This window comes from Leptodactylus fuscus, chromosome 4 (assembly GCF_031893055.1).
Source record: "Leptodactylus fuscus isolate aLepFus1 chromosome 4, aLepFus1.hap2, whole genome shotgun sequence".
Lineage (NCBI taxonomy): Eukaryota > Metazoa > Chordata > Amphibia > Anura > Leptodactylidae > Leptodactylus > Leptodactylus fuscus.
The window spans coordinates 102,702,607-102,726,840 of NC_134268.1; the positions used below are offsets into that span (position 1 = coordinate 102,702,607).

The following is a 24,234-nucleotide window of genomic DNA, read 5'->3' on the forward strand; positions in this document are numbered from 1 at the left end:
TTTGCAGCAGTTTTTTGACCCAAAGCTAAGAATGGCTACTAAAGAAAAGGGGAATATATAGGAAGTTCTTATATTTCTCCCTTCCGCTCAATCCATTCCTGGCTTTGGCTTAAAAAAAACGCAGCAAAATCTGCAACAAAAAAAGCTGTGTTTCTGCAAACACTAATATTGTAATTACTTTCACATCATCTAGAGATGAGTGACTACTATTCGAAACTCCCGTTTTGAATAGCACGCACCCATAGGAATGAATGGACGCAGCCGACACGCAGGGGGTTAAGCGGCCGGCAAAATCTGCGTGCCGGCCCCTTCCATTCAATCCTATGGGTGTGTGCTATTCGAAGCCATTTTGAATAGTGCTCGCTCATCTCTTTTAACAACTTCTTAGGGTGTCATTTTATTTCTGTCAATGAGTGTCTATTGGGGGGAGGGGTATATAATGAAAAAGAGGGGGCAAATTTCTGATTTAATCATTTTTCATTGTTATGTTTTGCAAGCGTCACTCTGGGGAAAGTTTTTATCATGCTCCATCTGTAACTGAAATGAGGTAGGTGTACTTTTCGGGCACTTTATTCTTGCATTACCAGCTTTGTTTGAGTCCTCCGCTGCACCATGTGACCTGCATTCTGGCTGAGTTCTGCAGTGTCTGCTGTGTTGACAGGAAGTCAGTTTATCAAAGCATTTCTATTGTACCGAGCACCTCATAGCAATGCATAGAGAGACTGACATTTGGTCCACACATTTAACTAAATAGACTGCATGTCAAGTGCTATACAAGAAGAATGAAACTGTGCTGATAAAAAGTTTAGAAACTGCTCGGTAAGTAACATTTTACAATAATACTAAATAAAATGTAAAAGCTTTGTGGTTATTCTGTATTTCTCATCACTGTGTGTTCGTCAGCCTCCTCCCTGGAGTAGCACATGGCAATGTTCAGCTGCAAGAACACCCCCTTCCTTACAGAAACAATTGTTTACTACCTATCCTCAAAGGCATGGAAAACAAAAATGGCCCTTTCTCCTATCTCTCTAGAGACTGTAGCTACACAGATGGGAACACAAACAGATGTGCTTTAGATGGAGTATAGAAAGCCGCTTGCTGGAGGGAAATTATTACCAAACTGTTCTTCTCCCTTACTTTGTACCCACACAAATTTATTATGGAAGCTCTGTACAAAGGACATAGTACCAAATAAACTTCAGGCTGCAGGGCAGCACACATGCTCAGCAGAGAAATATTAGGAGGTCCTGTGTCCCCACTATAAGATACTAGGTCACAGAATACAGAAAGGACGTCTGACTCTCTCCTAAGCTTTAGTATGCTTGTTAAAGCTTCCGCCACACATTTAAGCTGCTGAATCACCTTCTTGGGAAGAAAAAGGGAAGCAGCCACCACCAAAATCACTTCTATTCCACTTTCATGCTGTTGTAGAGATGGCTAGTGACATAGTGAATATATGTTTTTTTCTGTCAAAGTGCTATCTTGTTTCTGGGAAATCCACATCTATTAAACAGTATGCATATGAGCTACCTGCTGCTCAGTGCACTATGGAATAGCTGGACCCAGTTTACATCTCCGGTTGCCATCCAGCATCACCCTTTACAAGGGCTGACCAGTGCTGATGTCCCCCCGACCACAGGTAAAAATAGGTGCAGTGCTCAGGGTGCACTGCACAGTTTATTTTCTCAGCAGCAATGCTACACTAGCATTCATGTTCCCGTTCTTCGGGTCTGCTTGGGGACCTGAAAAACAGAAACCCTATCTGTAAAAAAAAAAAAAAAAAAAAAAGGTTGCCCATGGAAACCTGCAGACACCATATGGCCCACCAGGTTTCTGCCCGGATTACGTCTGAAATCGGCAGAGAGAAAAGTCCCACTTGCAGAACTTTTCTCTCCAACATATTTGAAGCAGAATGGGGGACGGGATCCCAAAACACTAGTGTGAACCTAGGATAAGATTATACAAAAAGAAATGCTCACTATGCCCTTACAGCAGCATATAAATAGATTAGACATACAACATCTAAGAAATTTTGGTGGTGAATACAGCCCTGGTTATTAAAGGGGTGTTCCATTTGTGATATTTACCAGAGTCTCCAATCTGGTTATCTTCTGCCTGTGCAGAAGCAGAACCATTAATCCGTGGCTGAGAACTTACACACCATTTGTACAGAGCATCTGATTGGTTAATGTACTCCCAGGGCAAAGGTCAAGAGACAAGAATGGAGACTCTCCGTTGTATCCCCAGCTTAACGGACAGGTAAGTATATAGTAGCTGTTATTTTAAGACTTGATATGCAGTAAAAATAAGAAATGGAACAACCCTTTAACAGTAAATAATTATTGTTATGTCTATACTATTAAAGTCAGCACTGTGGGGTGGGTAAGCCAAACTGCCAACTAAAACTCCTTCATAAATGGTTGTTTTTATTTGGCTAAATATGTGCCTGAGGGGGCGTTCACACTTGCGCCCGTGTCCGCCTGCCAGGTCTCCGTCCTATTTCCCAGATGAACGGCATAGGGGACGGCTTCCCAGCGGTCAGTTTTAAAACCCATTCCTTTGAATGGGTTTTAAAAGCAAACCACTGGTATCCGTATGCAGCCTCTCCACGTGTTTTTTTTTGTTGACCGGACACAATTTCAAACATGCAGGACTTTGTGCCTGGCCAAAAAAAAGCGGTTTCCCGCGGAGAGGCTGCATACGGACACCAATGGTATTCTTTTAAAACCCATTCAAATGGCGGACACGGGTGCAAGTGTGAACGACCCCTTAGATTGTTAAAACACAATAGATGAAATTCCTAAATGCCTATAAAAGTAATCATGCAGCAAACTATGCATTTAATACGTTATTATACAATATTAGTAGTACATAATATTTTAAGATTTTATTTTGAAGCTGGAGTTGAATCAGTACATTTCTATTAACGCCAACTTTGACACCACAGATCTGATAAAACTGATCAATTCAAGAAGAATGTTTGAAAATAACATGGCTTTACCCCTGGCATATGATGGAATTTGGAGCCAATTCTGGTTGGAATATGCATCCCATTGTTTTCAATAGGAGGCAGCAACAGATTTTTTTTTTTATTTTTTACTTGAGGACACTGTAGAAGGTAGTGTCCTGCTCGATCTTCCTATGGATTCAGTCACAGAATCTATGCCACAAGACTCACACCAATTGGCGCCCTTGTGGGGATAATCAGCAAGCAAAGCTGTCCCAGACAGTCGAAACTCTGCCAAAATTTGGATCGGAATCTGAGGTGGAAGACCGTCTGAAATTCCTGTCCATATCCTTTCTTATGTACTCCACCTTAGAGTATGTCCACAATTTTGCACAGCAGACTCAGGCTTCGTTCACTTCTGCGCTCGAGTCTCTGTGTGAGACTAACCGGCAGATTCCAACGAAAATCATCAGAGAGAAAAGTCCTACATGGAGGACTTTTTCTCCGTCGGTTTTATACTGAAGCCCGCCAAACCATTATAATCTATGGGGCTCATGGGTAACCGCTGTTTTAGCGGGCAGGCTCTCCGTTGTTCGGGTCTGAATTCTAAGAAGTAAAGCCAGTTGCAGAAGACTGTGTGCTTCTGGCCGGCCGGGAATTAAAAGGCACAGGTGGTCAAGTGGATGTTACCTGTGTGTCGCCATTGCTTCTGCAGCACCTTTCATTAAATAATAGGAGCCATAGAAGTATGGCCTCAAAATAGGACAGGAATAGGACCTGTTCTATATTTCGCAGCCCGGACTGTCGGACCGCATATGTGACCCTGTAACTCACAGTCATGTGTATGGGCCCATAGAAAAGAATGGGTCAGTGTGCTATCCAAAAAACACATATAGCTCACTGATTGCGGTCAGGATAGTCTGCAACCTGCCTAAGGTTGTATGTCAGAGCTGTTATCTCCAGCTCTTCCAGTTATCAGGTCAACTAAATGAATTTTGCTGATAAGGGCTCAGATAGTAGATATGTTCATTGTCTGTTATCCTCTATTTGTAAACAAATAGCTAACAGTGAGTTTTTTGCAAGTTGACTCTCCATCCTGGCGCATGCAAGTTTTTTTTCTCTCCAAACCTGTGCAAAGTGATATACATTTACTTTGCAAACTATTTGATTAGCATTTATATTAGATTGCTAGTAATCAGAAGAAACAATCTATCATAGTAAAATCAATGTCTATATCTGAGATACTCCATAGTCATCTATCCATCAAAGAGTCAAAGCTCGCCCAACAGTCTGCTGAAGAATACAGTAAGTGAGAAGAAAAAAAAAAAAAAAAAAAAAAAAAACAGCAAGAAATGGGAAAACCTCTTCAAAAAGGACCTTTCGCCAACTCTGCCTAGTCCAATTCTTCACATTATTTAATAGGTGCTGCTCCACCTATTCCAGCACAGTTGGAATTTTTTTTCTCTAGCCCCTTTTGTTCCTGACTAACAAGTGCTGTTAGTATACAAGACACCAAAACTATTAAGTCTCTCAAAAACTAAATAGCATATCAGGTGCCAAAACTAACAGCATTGACTGAGCAAGAACAGTGGGGGCTAGAGAAAAAATTCCAACTGCACTGGAGTCAGTAGAGCAACATAAATTAATAGATGCTACAAACTATAGTTTACGTAGGCTCGCTTTAAAAGGGCTCTATCATTGGGAAAAGCCATTTTTAACTAAGCACATCCTTTATATAGGCTATTCCACACCTACCTTTTGTATGTAAATTGCTTCAGTGGTTTTTAAATAAGGCCATTTTTATTCATATGCTAATTAGACTGGGTGCATGATGCATCGTGCACCCTCTTTGCTATTGTTTCCTATGGGTGTATACAGCACAGGCTGCTGCTGCTGATGACTTGGCTTCCTGTTTGCACACACACAGGAGATAATAGCAGAGACGAGTGCTGCTGGGAACTTCCAGTGCTGGCTGAAAGCTCATTAGCATATGAATAAAAATGGACTTATTCAGAAACCACTGAGGCAATTTACATACTAAAGATAGGTGCAGAATAGCCTTTCTAAAGGCTATGCAAGGATGTGATTAGTTAAAAATGACTTTTCCGAATGATTGAGCCCCTTTAAAGGCACAAGTAACAATTAAGAAGCTACTGAACAAATTTACAATACTACATAACAGCAAAGTTTTCAAACCATGCAGTTTCACGGTTAAACTATGATGCACCTGTAAAGACACGCAACAATTGTGAATTATTAACAGACTGGTATTTTTTGGCCACAACCTAACCATGCCTCAACTGCTATAATTGTTGTCAACCTTAAAGGGAATGTGTAACCAAAAACACCAAATTTTTTAAAACTTAATTTTTATGAAAAACACAATTGCATGTATTTTTGATGATTTTATTTTTGACTTTGTCCACAAAACCCTAACAGCAGCCTTACACTTGCTTATTTGGCATGGAGGTTTTAATGTAGCAATGACCTCATTTACATCACAAACTAGACAAACAGGATCACAACAGAAGATCACACCACTACAGATAACACTCATAGTGACCCATCATTATATCCACTACTGACAATAGCTGAGGTCATAGCTTACAAACTCCCTCTCCCTGTACAGAGCTTGTCTAAAAAAAAAAAAAAAAAAAAAAAAAAAACTGTCCCATAGACCTCAATGAGTCAGTTTCAGTCTACTGCTACCTAGGGCCATTAGTCCAGTGTCCTAATAGTGAAACATATGGATCAGATAAAAACATTTCTAAAATGAGATCTCTTACGAATAACATGGAGACATAACTAACAGCGGCATGTTACAAATTCAGCAATTATACTGCACAACTGCACACTCACATATATATATATATATATATATATATATATATATATATATATATACACTCACCGGCCACTTTATTAGGTACACCATGCTAGTAACGGGTTGGACCCCCTTTTGCCTTCAGAACTGCCTCAATTCTTCGTGGCATAGATACAACAAGGTGCTGGAAGCATTCCTCAGAGATTTTGGTCCATATTGACATGATGGCATCACACAGTTGCCGCAGATTTGTCGGCTGCACATCCATGATGCGAATCTCCCGTTCCACCACATCCCAAAGATGCTCCTCTATTGGATTGAGATCTGGTGACTGTGGAGGCCATTGGAGTACAGTGAACTCATTGTCATGTTCAAGAAACCAGTCTGAGATGATTCCAGCTTTATGACATGGCATTGCATTATCCTGCTGAAAGTAGCCATCAGATGTTGGGTACATTGTGGTCATAAAGGGATGGACATGGTCAGCAACAATACTCAGGTAGGCTTTGGCGTTGCAACGATGCTCAATTGGTACCAAGGGGCCCAAAGAGTGCCAAGAAAATATTCCCCACACCATGACACCACCACCACCAGCCTGAACCGTTACCGATACAAGGCAGGATGGATCCATGCTTTCATGTTGTTGACGCCAAATTCTGACCCTACCATCCGAATGTCGCAGCAGAAATCGAGACTCATCAGACCAGGCAACGTTTTTCCAATCTTCAATTGTCCAATTTCGATGAGCTTGTGCAAATTGTAGCCTCAGTTTCCTGTTCTTAGCTGAAAGGAGTGGCACCCGGTGTGGTCTTCTGCTGCTGTAGCCCATCTGCCTCAAAGTTCGACGTACTGTGCGGCGTTCAGAGATGCTCTTCTGGCTACCTTGGTTGTAACGGGTGGCTATTTGAGTCACTGTTGCCTTTCTATCAGCTCGAACCAGTCTGGCCATTCTCCTCTGACCTCTGGCATCAACAACGCATTTCCGCCCACAGAACTGCCGCTCACTGGATGTTTTTTCTTTTTCGGACCGTTCTCTGTAAACCCTAGAGATGGTTGTGCGTGAAAATCCCAGTAGATCAGCAGTTTCTGAAATACTCAGACCAGCCCTTCTGGCACCAACAACCATGCCACGTTCAAAGGCACTCAAATCACCTTTCTTCCCCATACTGATGCTCGGTTTGAACTGCAGGAGATTGTCTTGACCATGTCTACATGCCTAAATGCACTGAGTTGCCGCCATGTGATTGGCTGATTAGAAATTAAGTGTTAACGAGCAGTTGGACAGGTGTACCTAATAAAGTGGCCGGTGAGTGTATATATATATATATATATATATATATATATATATATATATATATATATATATATACACACACACACACACACACACATATATATACACTATATAGACAACATGCTAAGATTTTATGTTTACAGCTCCTATGGAGATCTATATAAGTGCAGACAATAAAATAAACTATTTGTAGTCCAATCCTCCTGCCTGTCTTAGATTCGCTCATAAATGGCCGACAGCCATGGTCAGACAGAAGAAGTAAAAGTCCTCTAATTCATAAAAAAAGCCAGTAATTGAATTCCTATGAAAGTAAATCTGTAACAAACAATACAACTAATTAAATTATGCAATATTAATAATTTCCCAATATAATTCTAAATAATTCAGCAATATATTTTGAAGCCAGCATTAAAGTTTTTACTGACGCCACAGCCCTTTTACCATGTGTTGCTCCTGACCACCCATCCCCTTTCTTGCTGGTTTATAGGTTTTATATGATTCTTATTATATTATGATTACTAGTAGAATACCAACGACTTCGCTCGCGGAAAATGTGTTAAATTCTTGGTTATGCTAAAGTAAAATTTTCAGTGTCACACTGAAACTGACATTTTCAGAGCGCTACAATAAATCTTTTTTTTCCACCTTGAATTTTTGTTATTTTGCCATTTTACTAATTTGTCGTAACATTGATGTAAACAACTTTTTTTTGCATTTCAACATTTTTATTGATTCTATATAGTCAATACATATTATGTTGTATAAACTATTACAGCTATTTTTTGAACTATTTTTTAAAAACATTAACACCAGGGGTGTAACTACCGGGTAGCAGCGGTAGCGGCTGCCACAGCGCCCAGGACATTAGGGTGGCCCAGCGATAGCTACGTTTTTGTTTGTTTAATAGGCCGTTACTGGCAGGAGTTACTCCAGACAACAACAGGCCCTATTTACTTACCAATCCTGGCAGTGACCTCCACAACACAGCCCCCCGCCACTATATGGCATAATACTGTGTGCAGGGTCCACTAAGGGTCATAATGCTGTGTCCAGGGGCTACTATGGCGTATAATACTGTGTGCATAGGCAATAATGGGACATAATACTGTGTGCAGGGGCCACTATATGGCATAATACTGTGTGCAGGGTCCACTAAGGGTCATAATGCTGTGTCCAGGGGCCACTATGGAGTATAATACTGTGTGCATAGGCAATAATGGGACATAATACTGTGTGCAGGGGCCACTATGGGACATAATACTGTGTGCAGGGTCCACTAAGGGGCATAATGCTGTGTCCAGGGGCCATTATGGGGTATAATACTGTGTGCATAGGCCATTATGGGGCATAATACTGTGCATAGGCAATAATGGAACATAATACTGTGTGCAGGGGCCATTATGGGGCATAATACTGTGTGCATAGGCCATTATGGGGCATAATACTGTGTACAGGGGCCACTATAGGGTATAATACTGTGTGCAGGGGCCACTATGGGGTAAAATAGTGCACGCAGGAATGTGGGGGGGGGGGGCAGGTCGGTCGGGGTCTTCAGCGTCGGGGGGTCCATGTCAAAAGTTCGCCACAGGGTCCCACCATTCCTAGTTATGCCACTGATTTACACCCAATTAACAATAGTGTACCCTTCCACCCTCCCTCCAGTGTAATCTGTAAGTAGTTCATGGACAAAAGAGTAAAATTGGTTTCCAGTTACACATCTATCTATTGTAGTGCTTCAGTGCTGAAAGCTCCCTGTATAGTAAGCAATAATGACAATCTTACTATCAGGCAGTTTTCGCCTGACCAATATTGCTGCTCAGTAAGGCTGCTTGCACACTACAGTAACACTACAGTCTCCGGGCCGTGGATTCTACATCTCCATAGACTTCTACGGAGCCTGCAAAATTCACAGTTTTGTGCACAAAGAAGTCTATGGAACCACCAAATCCATGGCCTGGAGGCCTGTGAAAAATACTATAGTGTGCAAGCAGCCACTAAGGATACCAGACGTGTTTTGTCAATGCATGCATGCATGCATGTACATGTATGCGTGTGTGCATGCACATGTGTATGGTCCGTGTATATGTATGAGTGTATGTATGCGTGTGTCCATGCATGTGTGTGGTCTGTATATATGTGCATGTGTGTGATCCATGTGTATGTGTGTGTATGTGCATGCACGTGTGTCATCCATGTATGTGTGTGCATGTGTGTGATCCATGTGTATGTATGTGTGTGTGTACACGTGCGAGCGTATATTTGTGTGTGCGCACACGTGTCATCCATGTGTATGTATGCGTGTGTGCATGCACGTGTGGTCCATGTATATGTATGCGTGTATGTCCGCATGTGATCCATGTGTTTCTGCATGCACAGTATGTGTCCATGCGTGCAGTAGTTGTGTCTGAGTACGCAAGTGCTCTGTTTGTGTGCGTAGTGTGCAACCATCTGAGTGTCTTTGCATGCGTGTGTGTGGTCCGTGTGTGGTATTTATGGGGTGGTGTTGTGGTATTTGTGGGGTGGTGTTTGTGTTGTGTGTGTCTAGAATGCTCTGGTGTTTGTGTGGTGTGTTGTGGCATTTGTATGGTGTTGTACTTGTGTGCTGTCTGTGTGATGTTTATATGGTGTTTGTGAAATGTTTGTGTGTTGTGGTGCAGCCCCTTTAGCAGCGACTCTTTGGCGCCGCCGCTATAATCTTTCCCTGTAAGTAACAACTGTTGTTTTCCCCTCAAGCGCTTTCACTTTTCCCCATTATATGTATAGGGCCTAAATTTAGGGGCCCCAATCTCATGACGGGAGGAAGCTAGAGAGATGTAACATGTGCAGTATTCTGCTCCTGTGAGTGGAAAGGGGGCATGCCAAATTTCACTCAAATCGAGCAAGAACTGTGGATTTGTATAGAGCAGACTACTACAGAATTTTAGTTTTATATATATAGATTATGCAAAGTTCCTTCCATAGTCTATAAATTTAACAATGTCCTGCTGGATCTCTGCTAAACCTATACAGTCTTTATGTGGTTGATGTGAAGCCCCCTGGAGAGGGCAATAAAAATCCAGCAAGACCACTTCTGTACAGCAAACGCTCTCCACGATCATAGAGAACAAAAAGGCAACTTTCTGTTTACTACTCTGTGATGGGGTACAATTTTATCTCACTCACTTCCAGAGGTATTAAACCAAAGATGCAGTCTGACATTTTGAGAGATGTTTTGAAAAGATCTGTGAATTTGTTTTTAGCTAATGGGAACAAGCATAGCATTTGCAACCTCCATAACATGAAGGACTGACCATGACTACAAGTCTACAGCAGTATAGAGAAATGTCACCACACAATAAAGAGTATCTACAAGAAACTCAAAGTATTTTGTTTCAGTGGGCAATAATGCACCTGTAGAAAAGCACCCTAAACCCTCATTCAAGATGGCGATCAATACTGATGTATTTAGGTAAAATACAGTGAGGAGCATGCTCATAAATGTTTTTTTTTCATTTTGTGTCAGATTGCTAGAGTGCCACTGCAACAATTAGGAGAACAGGGACCCTAAAGTACTTCTATGAATGGAGTGCCAGTGCACATGACCAATCAGCGCTCCATTCAATTAAATGGGGCTTCGCGATATTGCAGCCCCGGAAGCTCCAATTAAATGAATAGAGAACTAGTTGCCCATGAACACTAATGCTATATTCACAGGGAGACTTCCTGGGAACTGTCAGGCCTCTGTCGGGCCTGGGAACTGTCGGGCCTCTGCTGGGGGTCTTAGTGGTTGAACCCCCAGCATTCTGACACTTATCCTTTATCCTATGGATAGGGGCCAAATGTCTGTAATGACAAAACCCCATCAATTAGTTCACATTCACACGTTTGATGTGTACAATATTCAGCATTGTGGACACCATCAATGCCATGGTAGCTGAGTTAGCACTGTTGCCTTGCAGCACTGGGGTCCTCGATTCAAGTCTCCAAGGTGTTAGCATGTTCTCTCCATGTTTATCTGAGTTTCCTTTGGTTTCCTCCCACACACAGTATAGCGAGTGATGTTGATCTCTGTAAAATCACTGGAAAATATTTTGGTACTATACCAGTAAGGCTGGATTCACACCAGCATTCAAACTCCGTTCAGGGGTTTCCGTCCCCGAATCATCTTGAACATACAGAGTGAAAAGTTCTGCAAGGACTATTCTCTCCACATTTTATGGGCGAAACCCAGCAGACCACAGTAAAGTCTATGGGGTCCGTGGATTTCCGCTTTGTAAGTGGATTAGGTTACCGCTTTTTAGGGCCCGAAAGAATATAAAGTTGAATGCTAGTGTGAACCTAGCGTCAGAAATAAATAAATTGCACGGGGATCCTAAAAGACGCAGCACACAATGTAGAACCAACCCCATTTACATTCATGCTATGGATTTTCAGCTACAAACTTTAAGACTGAAGCCCCACATTGCGGAAACGTTGCTTTTTTTGTTGTTGCAGATTTTGTTGCTTTTTTTGAGCCAAAGTCAGGAGTGGATTGAACAGATGGTAGAAGTATAGCAGCTTCCTATATATTTCACGTTCCTTTTTTAGCCACTCCTAGGTTTGGCTCAAAAAACCGCAACTAAATCTGCAACATAAAAAGCTGCATTTCCACAATGTGGGGCTTCAGCTTTAGGGTATGTTCCCACAATGGAAAATGAAGAGGAATTCTTCATTTTCCACCACGGTCAGTACATCGGCATTCCGTTGCAGCATCCCGCTGCTGATTAGACCCGGATGATTGGGCCTAGTCAGCAGGGAGTATTGAGCAGCAGACTCCGCAGCTAAATCAGGGTTTCACCTGTAGCTTTCAACCACTGTAAAGGCTATGGAACCGCTTTAACTAACTAGTATTTTACAGGAATTACATTGTAGTAATAAGGTTACCAGAGAAATCTGCACTGTTTATCTATAATTTCTCACTGTCACAGCTGATGTGAGCCCAGATAATACCCAGTGTTCCTGGCACAGTAAAAGGGACCCAAGTGATCAATCATGTGAAATACAGGAAGAGCTGCTGCCACATCCTCTATTTAACCCACAAGCCTCACTCACTCATAGCAGTCAATCCCAGCTCAACATTCACCTCTTCAACTACCCCAGAAAAGTCAAAGCTGCCCTCTGGTTTGATATTATGGACAAAGACAGTGTTACTGTTGCAGTTTGGCAAGATACGTGAACAAAAAAGGATAAAACATACTTCTGCCTTCACTCTTAGCTGTTAATTCCAGCTAACTCTACAGTTATCGTAAAGGGGGCCAACAAACATTCAACAAACAGAATATCATCTTATGACAAATCAATTTCAAATATATTTGCATTATGACGTTTGCAGTAATTGCTGAATTTCTCAATCGCTTCTGCTTTTGTCATATCCTTCAGGTTTCTTCATGAGTTCCTGCTCCAGCCATTATACATAAAAGACAGTAAGGGAGCGTTCACACTACCGTCAGTCTCCGACAGGTAGTGTCCGCTCCTAGTGTCCGTTCATAATCTGGCACGGACATTAGGAGCGGATACTAGCTGTGTCCGTGACACTTGTCATTTATTTAAATGGTGATCGGGTGCGTTCTTTTGCACTCCGTGCCCTTCCATCACTGTCAGCATGTAAAGATGTCCGACTTTTCAAGCGGACAGAAAAAACCTACATGTCGGGTTTTTCTGTCCGCTTGAAAAGTCGGACATCTTTACAAGTGGACAGTGAAGGACGGGCACGGAGTGCAAAAGAACGCACCCGATCACCATTTAAATAAATGACAAGTGTCACGGACACAGCTAGTATCCGCTCCTAATGTCCGTGCCAGATTTTGAACGGACACTAGGAGCGGACACTACCTGTCAGACACTGACGGTAGTGTGAACGCTCCCTTAAGGGGTTTTTGAGACCATTTTTATGAAGAATACATTGGATAGGTCATCTATATTGGACTGTCCGAGGGGATGGCAGGCCGAGACCCAGAAGTGCTACTGTACAGCTGAGATCAATAGCTATAGTACTTTTCGACAACAGAACACAGAGCTGGAAGCAGACAGCTGTGCAGTGGCAGTTAGGCCTTATTCACATGCTAATCAAAAATCCATTTTTAGAATGGTTGTTATTAAAACCATCAGTTTCCATGGGTCTATTCGCATGTCCTTTTTTTAGACATACCATTTTTCATCATCATCAAAAAAAAAAAAAAAAAAATTACACTTTTTTTTTTTTTTAATCCCATAGACCCCTGATGGCGAGCCTATGGTACGGGTGCCAGAGGTGGCACTCCGAGGTACTCATCCGCGGAACACATTATACTGTGTGGGGGCCACCGTGGAGCAAATTGTACTGTGTGGGGGTCAAAGTGGAGCAGAAAGCTGTATAAAGCCCCAGTCATATGACCATATTTTACAGGTCTGTAAATGTGTGCAATTGTGGATTCGCACATTATTAAGGTTAAATTGCCGTGTTAGCACTTTGTGATAAATTAGTGGGTTTTGGGTTGCAGTTTGGGCACTTGGTCTCTAAGAGGTTAGCCACCACTTCCATAGACATTCAAGTGTTTTAGAATGTCCATGTGATGGCTATGCAAATAAGTCCTTTTAATGGACCAACAGAACCATTTTTCACAGATGACCAATCCTAAGGATGTTTTGCCTGTAAAACCTCTTTAATGACACCACAGGATTCCCCTCCACTTTTGTATAATGTAACACTCAGACATAAACCTGAACTAATGTATATTCCATAACCATACACCAGCACATAATATACTGAGTGGTTCTTGTCTTTGCTGAGATGCCAATGTTACAAATTTAGGAAAACTGCTGTGGATGGAAGTAAACAAACCAGGCATGGTGGTTTAGGGAAAGTTGGGGGAAGATACAGAAATAAGCCAGAGGTATCTGGGAGGCTGTTTAGGAGTGTATACCAACCTTTGTAGGCTCCAAGCACATGAACCTATGCTTTATCAGTGTGTTGGCTGTGTTATTCACAGCTAGCACACTGACACATTATTTAACATGGCTCACTGGTGGAGGCATATGTAGATCCATAGAGAGCAAGGATGGCATACACATATCATCCAAGTGCTGTTTTCTGCCAACACTATGAAATACACGTTTGTGTGCAGACCCTTTAACTATAAATGGGAAACACATCAACATGGACTTCTTCAAATCTGTTGAGCTAGGTTTATTGAGGGTAAATAGAATTCTGCTTAGTAAATCTTCACTGATGTATTATAATTGAGGGAGTTTTTCTGGCCCGGTCACATCTGATCAGTAAATATTTGTTTTCTGCAGGAAATAGTTCTGCTGGATGCTAGGTTAACACTGGCGATTGCTCTCCGCTGTTCAGGTCTGTCAGAGGAACCAAACAACGGAGCGGCAGACCGTTAAAACGGCAGCTAACACGCAGCCTTGTGGACCCCACTGACTAAAATGGGGTCCGGAGAGTGTAAGTCATTGTTAAACAGTCCTCAGTGTAGTCCTTGATTTCCACTGATTTTCAGCGGATTCTGTGATACAGATGTGACCCTAGACTGACTAGTTCATATCAGCAAAGCCAGAGTCACCCATCTATAGTCAGCACTATTTTAAGAGGTTTGCCCTTCATCAGTAGAGAATAGACTTACTAGACAGATGGATGAGGAACTTTAGGTGGTACGGTTCCTCACTGAAGAGACACAGTGCTGTAAGGAGACTTATTTTTCAGGCAATGCGCCATTAAAAACAAAAATACGTGCATCTCCTATAAATGTATAAATAAATTGCGAACCTGCAGATACCAACGGAGAAAGTGTCCCTATACTGTCCATTCAGCATTGCCAGTGTCATATTGTCTATAACCACACACACACTCAGGAGGAATAGCAGAGGAATGACATGATATAGCGTTAGATAATAAGAGATGTGCCAGAATTGACATTTCATGGCGTATACAAGCGTTTACAACAACAGATATGTTAATAGAGACATCAGGTTCTCTGTCTTAAAATTTCATGTTTGCAAAATTCTGCCCTTCCATCCTGCGTCCACTTACTCAAGCACCATTAAATGCATATAGCTGTAGCAGTGTGCATATGTGTACAATGTCACCCCACTTCTCTGACATAGCCTCAATGTACAGTTGTCCTGACCTAGAATAGATTGGGGGCTTATAGTTACCCATCAAGGACCGCTTCCAGTACATATGTAGGAGCACCAAAGACGAGTGCAGTGACATGCCAAAGTGAAAAAATATTTAGCTTGGAAAACGTATTCATTCATTAAATACTGAAAAGTTGTAACCTCTGCTTGCTGTCTGTGAATGAAAACATTACTTTTCCAGAAGGAATACAATATAGATGGGATCCTCCATGAGGTTGGGTATTATTGCACTATACTGGGCAGAAATTAAAATATATATACATACATATACAAGACAAGATATGCTGGGCGCATGCGCAGTAGCATGCTGCTTCTACTACGGCTACTGCGCATGCACCCAGGCCTTTTTTTTTTAAGCAATGCCAGTTCGCGAGTGCCGGCGATGGACGGGACCCGAGGACATCGGAGGAAGAGGAGGCCTGGATGAAGAAGACTGCGCACCCTGAATGCCCGCCCAGCATGCACGTTCAGTAAGTTTATCACATTCTGCTTTAGGGTTTTATCTTAAAAAGGGGGGGGGATAGTTTAATATAACATTTACGGTGCCTGAATAGCCTTTTTAAAGGCTATTCGCGCATATGTGGGGCTCTATCAGCATGATTTTGCTGATAGAGCCCCTATAAAAGAGATTTGGTATCAAATGACCTATGGCTTTCCCTCTGGTGATGTATGAAAAATAGTGGAGGAAAACACATAACTAGTTTGATGTCCTACTTCCTATAGAGTGATTTTTGTGTGTGGTGGCCTCAGTAGTAAAGTCAGATGTTAGCCAGAGCTCGATAAGAAACACAGACTACAAAGTTTTGCTATGGACAGAAGACAAGTGCTACAGTCATGTTACTGAATTGTTAGCTATGATTTGTAAAGAAGTAAAACAATGTTAGGGCTAAATGCAAGGGGTTATCCAGTAATGTTTACAGCGCAGTTCACAATTTGAAGTGGCGAGCTTAGGTACTGCAGCACAGACCATTGAAGTATAGGCGGCAGCACTGCAGTACCTAAAGTTGTTGCTACACTTTGTACGGCAAGTGAGCGGCGCAGCTTCTGGCATGTAAACATTAACAGGATTTGCGTTGTCCTGGTTATCAGATCCTTGCAGATCTAATAAAGAACACCTATCCTAATGACAGGCCATCACTGTAAAAAATAAATAACCCCTTTTACTATTCTTTACCTGACATTAGAGGCCAATTTTACATTAGTTCAATAAAAAAAAGCATTTCTGCAGTTGTATTCCTGTATTGTCACATACAGAATGATGAGGTTAGTTGGGATATTAGGATCCCTGGAAGTAATATCAAAGTAGAATTACACTTATATTATACTTGCAAAAACTGACTATTGGATTAGAGGGCTGCCTGACTGCAGCAATTTACATGATGCAAAGCCATGGGTATGTAACCTGCTGTGATCTGCAACATCAGCAACGTGGAGGACATGTAAACAAATCTCATCTAAAAGCTGTGAAGGAAACTTGCAGCAAGTCAAATATCCAGTGCACCAACCCCCCTCCAACAAACACACACCCCTTCCCCCAGTGGGTTGGGTGTTATAGATCCCTATTCTGGAGATACTTCTTGATCCCGGTGTTGTATAACTTTTAAAACAAAACCACCCCTTTAACAAGCCATGCACCTGTAGACTTGGCATATCAGCAGGCCTCATATAAAGTCTGGGTGCAGATCCCTCTCTGGTCACTGCCTGGACCTTTTTTGTCCTGCATGTGCTCCAGTGGATATGACCCTAAGAAAGCGCTCGTTCACTTCCTCGCTCCTCCGATGTGGATGGACTCGATCACATAGCGAGCAGAGGTCTATGGGGCTTTCTGTATTGTCCTGCACTAGGATCTCCTGAGCGGACAGCACACACTGCAGCCGGTCCCGCGGCCTGATCGCAGCACGGCCGCACATGTAAACAAGTCCAGCACGAGGATGCCATAGTGCTCAGACACTTGGAGGAAAGCGCTGCTGACAGCCACACACGGCCCTAGCTCACACCACACTCCGCTTACCCGGCAGAGACCACCTGTCCCGGCTTGGCACAAAGCTCCAGCACCACTCCGGCCCGGTCCGACTTGACTTTTCTCTCAGGCGCTCTGCTGGGCCTCCCGGCCTCGTCCTGTGGCCCTCGGTGCTCCCTCGCATCAGCCCCCGGGATGGTAATCCCAAGGGCCAGTACGGAGCCGATCTGCACGGACATCCCAGTGGACACCTTCCATTCTAGCAGGCGCATAGGTCGGGGCCCCAGGAAGCGGACGTCGTTGCATGGGCTCGCTTTGCCCACTTCTCCGTCCTCCTGCGTTCTCCGCTGCATGCTCAGCATGTCCCGGCCCGCACTTAGCCAGGCTGGGCCGCTAGCTCGCAGGCCACGGTCTCTATGGCAACAGAAGCGGCCAGGCGCGGAGCGGCAGTGACGTAGGATAAGGAGGAGCCGCTAAGGCGCCCCGCGCGGCCAATGCTCGGGATATGACAGGACAAGTCGAGCGGACTCTAGAGCTGAGGGGGAGCGGCCCCCATGTAAACAGCCAGGCCGTGCCAGAGAGGGGAGGAGTCCGGCGCAGCTCGCCCTCTCGCTCTAGTGATATGGGCGGGGGCTGCTCTCCTCAGGACACAGTTCACCGTCTTCCCGCTTTGGTGAAATTAGCATTGCGTTTAGAGAAGGAAAGATTGGCGGCGTGACGTCGGTCAGCGTGTGAAACGTAAACACAACGCGCGTCAGCGCTCAGCACGCCATGTTGGTGGGGGAAGTTTTCGCTCTGATCTAGATCACATCTAGATACGGAAGTGTTTTGGCTGCACTGATCCATAAACTGTTCTGATCTCTGCAGCGTTACTGGCTTTGTTCGCGATTTGTGGATTTATTGTAGACTTTAGTCCTTAGGCGAAGTCATTTTTACGTGGTGTCATAAGCGTGCATACGAGTGTACAAGTGAAGACAACGGAGGAGACTTGTGACTGGTGCAAAAGATAAATTAAGCGAGTGTCGTTTGCATCCAATCACCTTACTGCTTTCGTTTTCTTCAAGATGTTTGGAAAAAAATGAGAGCTTGTATCTGATTGGCTAATCTGCTGTTTACTAAGTTTAGTTTTGCTGAAGTTCTAGTTTTTACTGTTCTATCAGGTTGTGAAGGAGCAGTATGTGTCATTCAAGTGGATTTTAATCCCATGCAGTACCGTAAACTAGTGTACCAAATTGTGCAGCGTGGAGTAAGGCTATGTGCACACAGGGCATACACTCCACGTTTTCTGCCATGGAATTGCTGGTGAAATATCTGCTGTGTTTACAATACCTGCTAAAAGTGGGTGACATGTAACCCCTTAAAGTGGTTGTAAATGCAAAAATAAATATATATATATATATATATATATATATATATATAATTAAAATTGTCCGGAGGCAGTGAAAGAGATGAAGAAAATGATACTCTCCCTTCCCCAGTTCCTTGCAGCAAGGTCCAATCTTCCCGGCAGGTAAACCATTTTACTTTGAGAAGACACCAGAGAAGCAGGAGGACTATATAGCATCCAGCCAATCAATGCTGGTTCTGCAGCAGGCTCATCTTTGCTAGTCGGGAGAGCTGGCAGCTTGCGGTTATGCGGGAGCTGACTTTGTCTCACAGGAATACATTGACCAGCGTTGATTGGCCGAATGCTATACAGTGTACAGTATTCGGCCAATCAACGCTGGTTCTGCCAGAGGCTCGTCTATCACGAGGTGGAGTCTAAGATCGGACCACAGACGAGCCTCCGACAGAACCGACGTTGATTGGCCGAATGCTGTACACTATATAGCATTCGGCCAATCAACGCTGGGCACAGGCCGGAAGACCCTCAAGCAAGCCAGATGGAGCAAGGATGGCAAGGTGAGTATAAGTGTTTATACTTAACCACTTTCCCTGAACTTCTACTTATTATCTTGTGTGGTCTGAGGAGACCCTGGAGTATAATAATGGCACCCAAGTGGAGGGCTGAATCTCACAAATATTGTGGGGTTCATCTGAAGTGGCTCTATGGGACCACTGTGGGAAGTACATTATGCTGTGTGGGGGCCACCGTGGAGCACATTATACTGTGTGGGGCCCCTTCACATCACACACCATTTGTCTTATAGTAGCCATGTACTATTATTACAGCCTGTAATAATTTTGCCTGGTGATTATAACATTGGTACATCTTTCCTATTGTATTCTACTAATATTATAAATGTGAAAGTTTGTGTTTGGATGTTTGTTACTCAATCACGCAAAAACGGCTGAATGGATTTGGATGAAATTTGGCACAAAGATTGTAACCTTGATTAACACATAGGCTTTTATCCTAGTAAATGACATGGTTTCACGACTGTTATGAATTTATGTTCATATATTATATTAAATTGCCCTTCCTGCCAGGAGAATCAGCTAATCTGCAGCTTGCTGATAACGCCTGCTCTGTTATATCTCTATATAAACACACAGATAACAATAGAAGACTCTGCATAAGTAAGTCTTCTTTGTCCTGTTGAGCCAGAAGGAGGAGGGAAGACACAAATACAGAAAGTCAGAAGCAGACTCTGGAGGCAGCGTGTTTGGACATGACTTGAGAAAAGACCTTTAATAAAAATTGGTAGTTTCCCAATTTTAAACATGCCGAGGAAACTAAAATTGAAGTTGTCGCAAATTTCCAAAAAAAAACAGAGCTATGAAGGTAGCCAGAAGTCAATAGACTTCTGCTCAAGCGGAGCTAAGGAGTATTCAGCAAGATAGGCGTCAAGCGGCTCTTGATCACTTTTTATTAAAATTTTTATCACAATCAAAACAGTGAAAAAAAGGCGGTTTGGCACTTTCGACTATTTTTCCCACTACGGCGTTTACCGAACAGGAAAAATATTTTTATAGATTTGTAGAACGGGCGATTTCAGACACGGGGATACCTAACATGTATATGTTTCACAGTTTTTAACTACTTTTATATTTGTTCTAGGGAAAGGGGGGGTGATTTGAACTTTTAATACTTTTTATATTTTTAATATTTTTTTTACTTTTTTTTTTTGCATTTATTAGACCCCCTAGGGGTGTTGAACCCCAGGGGGTCTGATCACTAATGCAATGCATTACAATGCTAATGCATTGTAAAAAATCATCCTTTCTTTTGCAGGCTGCATAGACCAGCCTGCAAAAGAGAGGATTTGCAGACAAGCCTGGGAGCCTGTACAAGGCTCCCGGCTGTCATGGCAACGGGACGTCGGCCCTGGAGCATGCTCCAGGAGCCGGCGATCCCGGGCAAAATGGCGGCGCCCATGCGCCGCCGGGAAAATGGCGCCTCCGGCGCCTTTGACCGCGGCGCCGGAGGGGTTAATGCCTCCGATCGGTCCGGGGACCGATCGGAGGCATTAGAGCCGGTTGTCTAAAGCTTAAAGCAGTAGACACCCGGCGGCTATGGCGGCCGCCCGGCTCCCGGGCGGTCGCCATAGTTACAGACCCGACATGCGCCGTACTATTACGGCGCATGTCGGGAAGGGGTTAAAACCCCTTTCAAATGAATGGGTTTTAAAACTGACTGCTAGGAAGCCATCCCCTGTTCAGTTTCTCAGGGCTGAGGATGGAAACCCGGCAGAATGACACAGGGTGGACATGGGCGCAAGTGTGAACGCCCCCTTACACTGACCCTATCCTTTCCATTGTGTTTTTTCTGCAGAATTTTTCAGTGAGTTTTTACAGCATTTTTTTCTGTGGTTTACTTCCCCCATTCAATATATATAGAAAACTTATATACACATATAGATAAATAAGGAAAACTTTTTGGGGGGATTCATCAAATGGTTTTGAGTAAAAAAAAAAAAAAAAGTAATTTGTGCCTAATCTGTTTTACATTATTTTTTGTCAGGTTTGTACCACTAGCATTTGTGATTTCATGTAAAAGTGGGTATGACACACTTCGCAAGATGAATCTCCTGGGAGTCACACAAAATATAACCTTGCCACGGGCCTGCGGCCTTACTTGTTGATCCCCGGATCCTGCTCATAACCGCTTCCACTTTCTCTTCTTCTTTAAGGAGGCTCCGTTCATCCTAGATCAGTATTGTGAGTGCAAAAGGGTATACAGAGGCGACTGTGAGCAGGAACGGTACAGTAAGTAAATAGGGCCTGTTGCTTGCTAGGGTTAATCACAGCAGGTAACAGCGTCTTAAAAAAAAAAAAAAAAAGAGCGTCCTGGCCCCATAGCGGATGCTATGGTGAAAGTTACACCACTGCCCGATGCTTAAAGTACACCAGGACATTACGTCCTGGCATTCTTCAGCATCGGGACACACAGTGTAGCACACTGTTGAGGCAGAAACACAAGGTGGACTTGACAGGAATGGGATTGGTAAAATATTGACCACTACTTATTGGAATAGTCCAACAATTAGTGACCTAGCATTAGGGTTTAGCCAAATGAACCAGAAATACTATTATTATAGTCTGGGGTCTCCTCAGATACCAGAGTATAAGTGTAGGCCCAGGGTATGTTCTTAAGAATGACAAACAGTTATGCTTGCCTTGCCTCACCTCTCCTTGAAATCCTTGTGGCATTAGTCACAAAAACCCCTTATATGCCATGTTCATGACTAAGGTACCTAAAGGGTTAACACCCTTGGTCAGACTTCGTGCTTTCAGGAGGACTTGTTTCAGCCTTGTAAACATAGAAGAAAATTCCAGGCACTCCCTGTCTGCAAGGTGAAAACGTAGAATTTTATTTTACATCACATGGTGATAATACCTGGGTCCAGACAGCATAAATATTATAAACCGTGTCAAGTGGCATAAGAATTTTACACGTTGTCAAGCCATATAAATATAGATCTAATGAAAATCACAGACATTTCTGTAATTCTAACCTTCTTCGGTGGGAAATGGCAGACCAGGTGTATGTAAAGACAGACGTGAGTAGACCGTGTGCTGGATTCCAGAAAATTTATGACCAGAAAGTTTATATCTGTAAAACAGTAGGTGAATATAATGTAGGATGAAACTGAAATACTCATGGAATACTTTTAGTTTAGTTCAGACTCTTTCCAGAAGATGAAGCTATCATCAATGAAACAATATTCGGCCAGAAGGCTGGTGGTGCAGGTGGACAGCAAGTCACTCTCCACAGTTACAGCTGGGGCATAAAAGGATTTGTATACTGTGGTGCTGTTTTATTCTCCATCGCTGTACAGGTCTACTGTAAATATACCATATCACCAAAGCAAGATTAATTATGTGTGAGAATGAGTCTAGTAGGTTTCACCACAGCGTTCATTCTTCTTTCCCTGCTCCCCCATCAAGTCCTAGCAGGCCTATAAACCATCTTGGTGTGGAATATTGTGACGATTTCACATCCATGATTGCCAAAATGGTTCCATCTGGAAGGGGACCTATTGTTGGTAGTTTATTCAATTGGTCTATTCCTTCACCAACACCTTTCCATACAAAAATTTACTCAATAAGGTACCCATTCATGATCAGTCTTCCAGGATTCCAAAGCTTGTATATTTTGTGAAGCATATAAAATGTCCCTCGTCCTTGGACTTTTGATTAGGGTTGAGGGATCGGAAAAGATCGGATTTCGATCGGCGATCGAGTAAATTTCACGATTGAGATCGGAATTCCGACCCGATCTTTTCCAGCGGGATCGAGATCGGAGGTTATCTCAAGATCGGCTCAACCCTAAAAGTGACTTTTCCCATAGAGAAGCATTGACTAGGGTTGAGGATCGGGTTCGGAAAGGATCGGATTCCGATCGGCGATCGAGCAAATTTCACGATCGCGATCAGGATCGAGATTGGCTGGAAAATGATCGGAAATCGGATTTTAAAATCGATCTTGAAATCTCAAGATCGGCTCAACCCTACTTTTGATATGAAATCCTACAGTTTCACACCATCAGACTTTTCCGCCTGCTCTCCTTGCGAGTAGCTGTGATCTACCGCCCACCTGGTTCACCCTACCAATTTCTGGATCACTTTGCTTGTGAAACTCCAACCCTTGTCATGGGAAACTTTCACATTCAAGTTGACACCCCTTTCTCCCTAACTACCTCACAGTTTCTCTCAATAATCACTTCTTTTGGTCTTTCACAACTTTTCTCTTCCCACACACAAAGACAGCAACACGATTGATCTTGTCTTCCTCCGACTCCTTGCAGTTCTAAATTTACTAACTCTTCTCTGCCCCTCACTGATCATAACATTCTCTCTCTAACAATCAGTACGTTCTCTCCTTCACAGGACATGCCAACCCATCATACATATAGGAGTCTATGTGCTATTAACACCCGCACCTCACAGACAGTCTACAGACCTCATTGTTGCCCATCTCTTCACTCTCCTGTCCCAATCTGGCCACCGGTCTCTGCAATGGACAAGGCAGCTCCCCTCTCCACTTGAAAATTTTGACACAGGAGGCAGCAACCCTGTCACACATCACAGACGTATGTTCTTCAGTGGTGTTCTAGGTGTCCTGAACGTTTGTGGAGAAAATCTAGTACAACTGCAGACTTCCTCCACTTAAAGTTCATGCTCAAAGCCTGTAGCTCTGCCTTTCACCTCACCAAACAAGCCTTTTAATTGCTCTCATCTCTTTTCTATCCATATAGCCCTTATTGGACAAACCTTCACCAGATTTAGCTCCTAGTACTATCTTTATGCTGACAACACCCAACTATGTACCTCATTCTGTGACATCATGACACTGACTGGTGATGGCTCATACAGCCTTATTTATGTGTAATGTAATTATTTATTGTGTCACCCCCTCTATCTCATAGATTGTAAGCTCTCATGAGCAGGGCCCCCATGGTGTGAATTGACTATAATGTTTTTGTCTGTACTTGAACCCTTCAATTTGTAAAGTGTTGTGAAATATGTGGGGCTATATAAGTAAAGTGTATTATTATTGCCCATTACACTTGTAGCCATACTTGGCTTTGGCTCAAAAAAACGCAACAAAATCTACAACAAAAAAAAGCTGCACTTCCACAATGTGGGGCCTTAGTCTAAGGCTGAGGCCCCACGTTGCAGAAAAGC

General features: G+C 43.1%; 1 protein-coding gene across 1 annotated transcript in view; it reads right to left on the bottom strand.

Annotated features, from left to right (window-relative positions):
* CTDP1 (CTD phosphatase subunit 1) overlaps nucleotides 1-17,942 on the bottom strand; it is an 85,916-nt gene extending 67,974 nt beyond the window's left edge. The window contains exon 1 of the mRNA XM_075270912.1: nucleotides 17,216-17,942. Coding sequence (XP_075127013.1) covers nucleotides 17,216-17,526 — 311 coding nt within the window. The 5' untranslated portion in view covers nucleotides 17,527-17,942. The remainder of the gene's footprint in view (nucleotides 1-17,215) is intronic.
* Nucleotides 17,943-24,234: the final 6,292 nt, after the last annotated feature.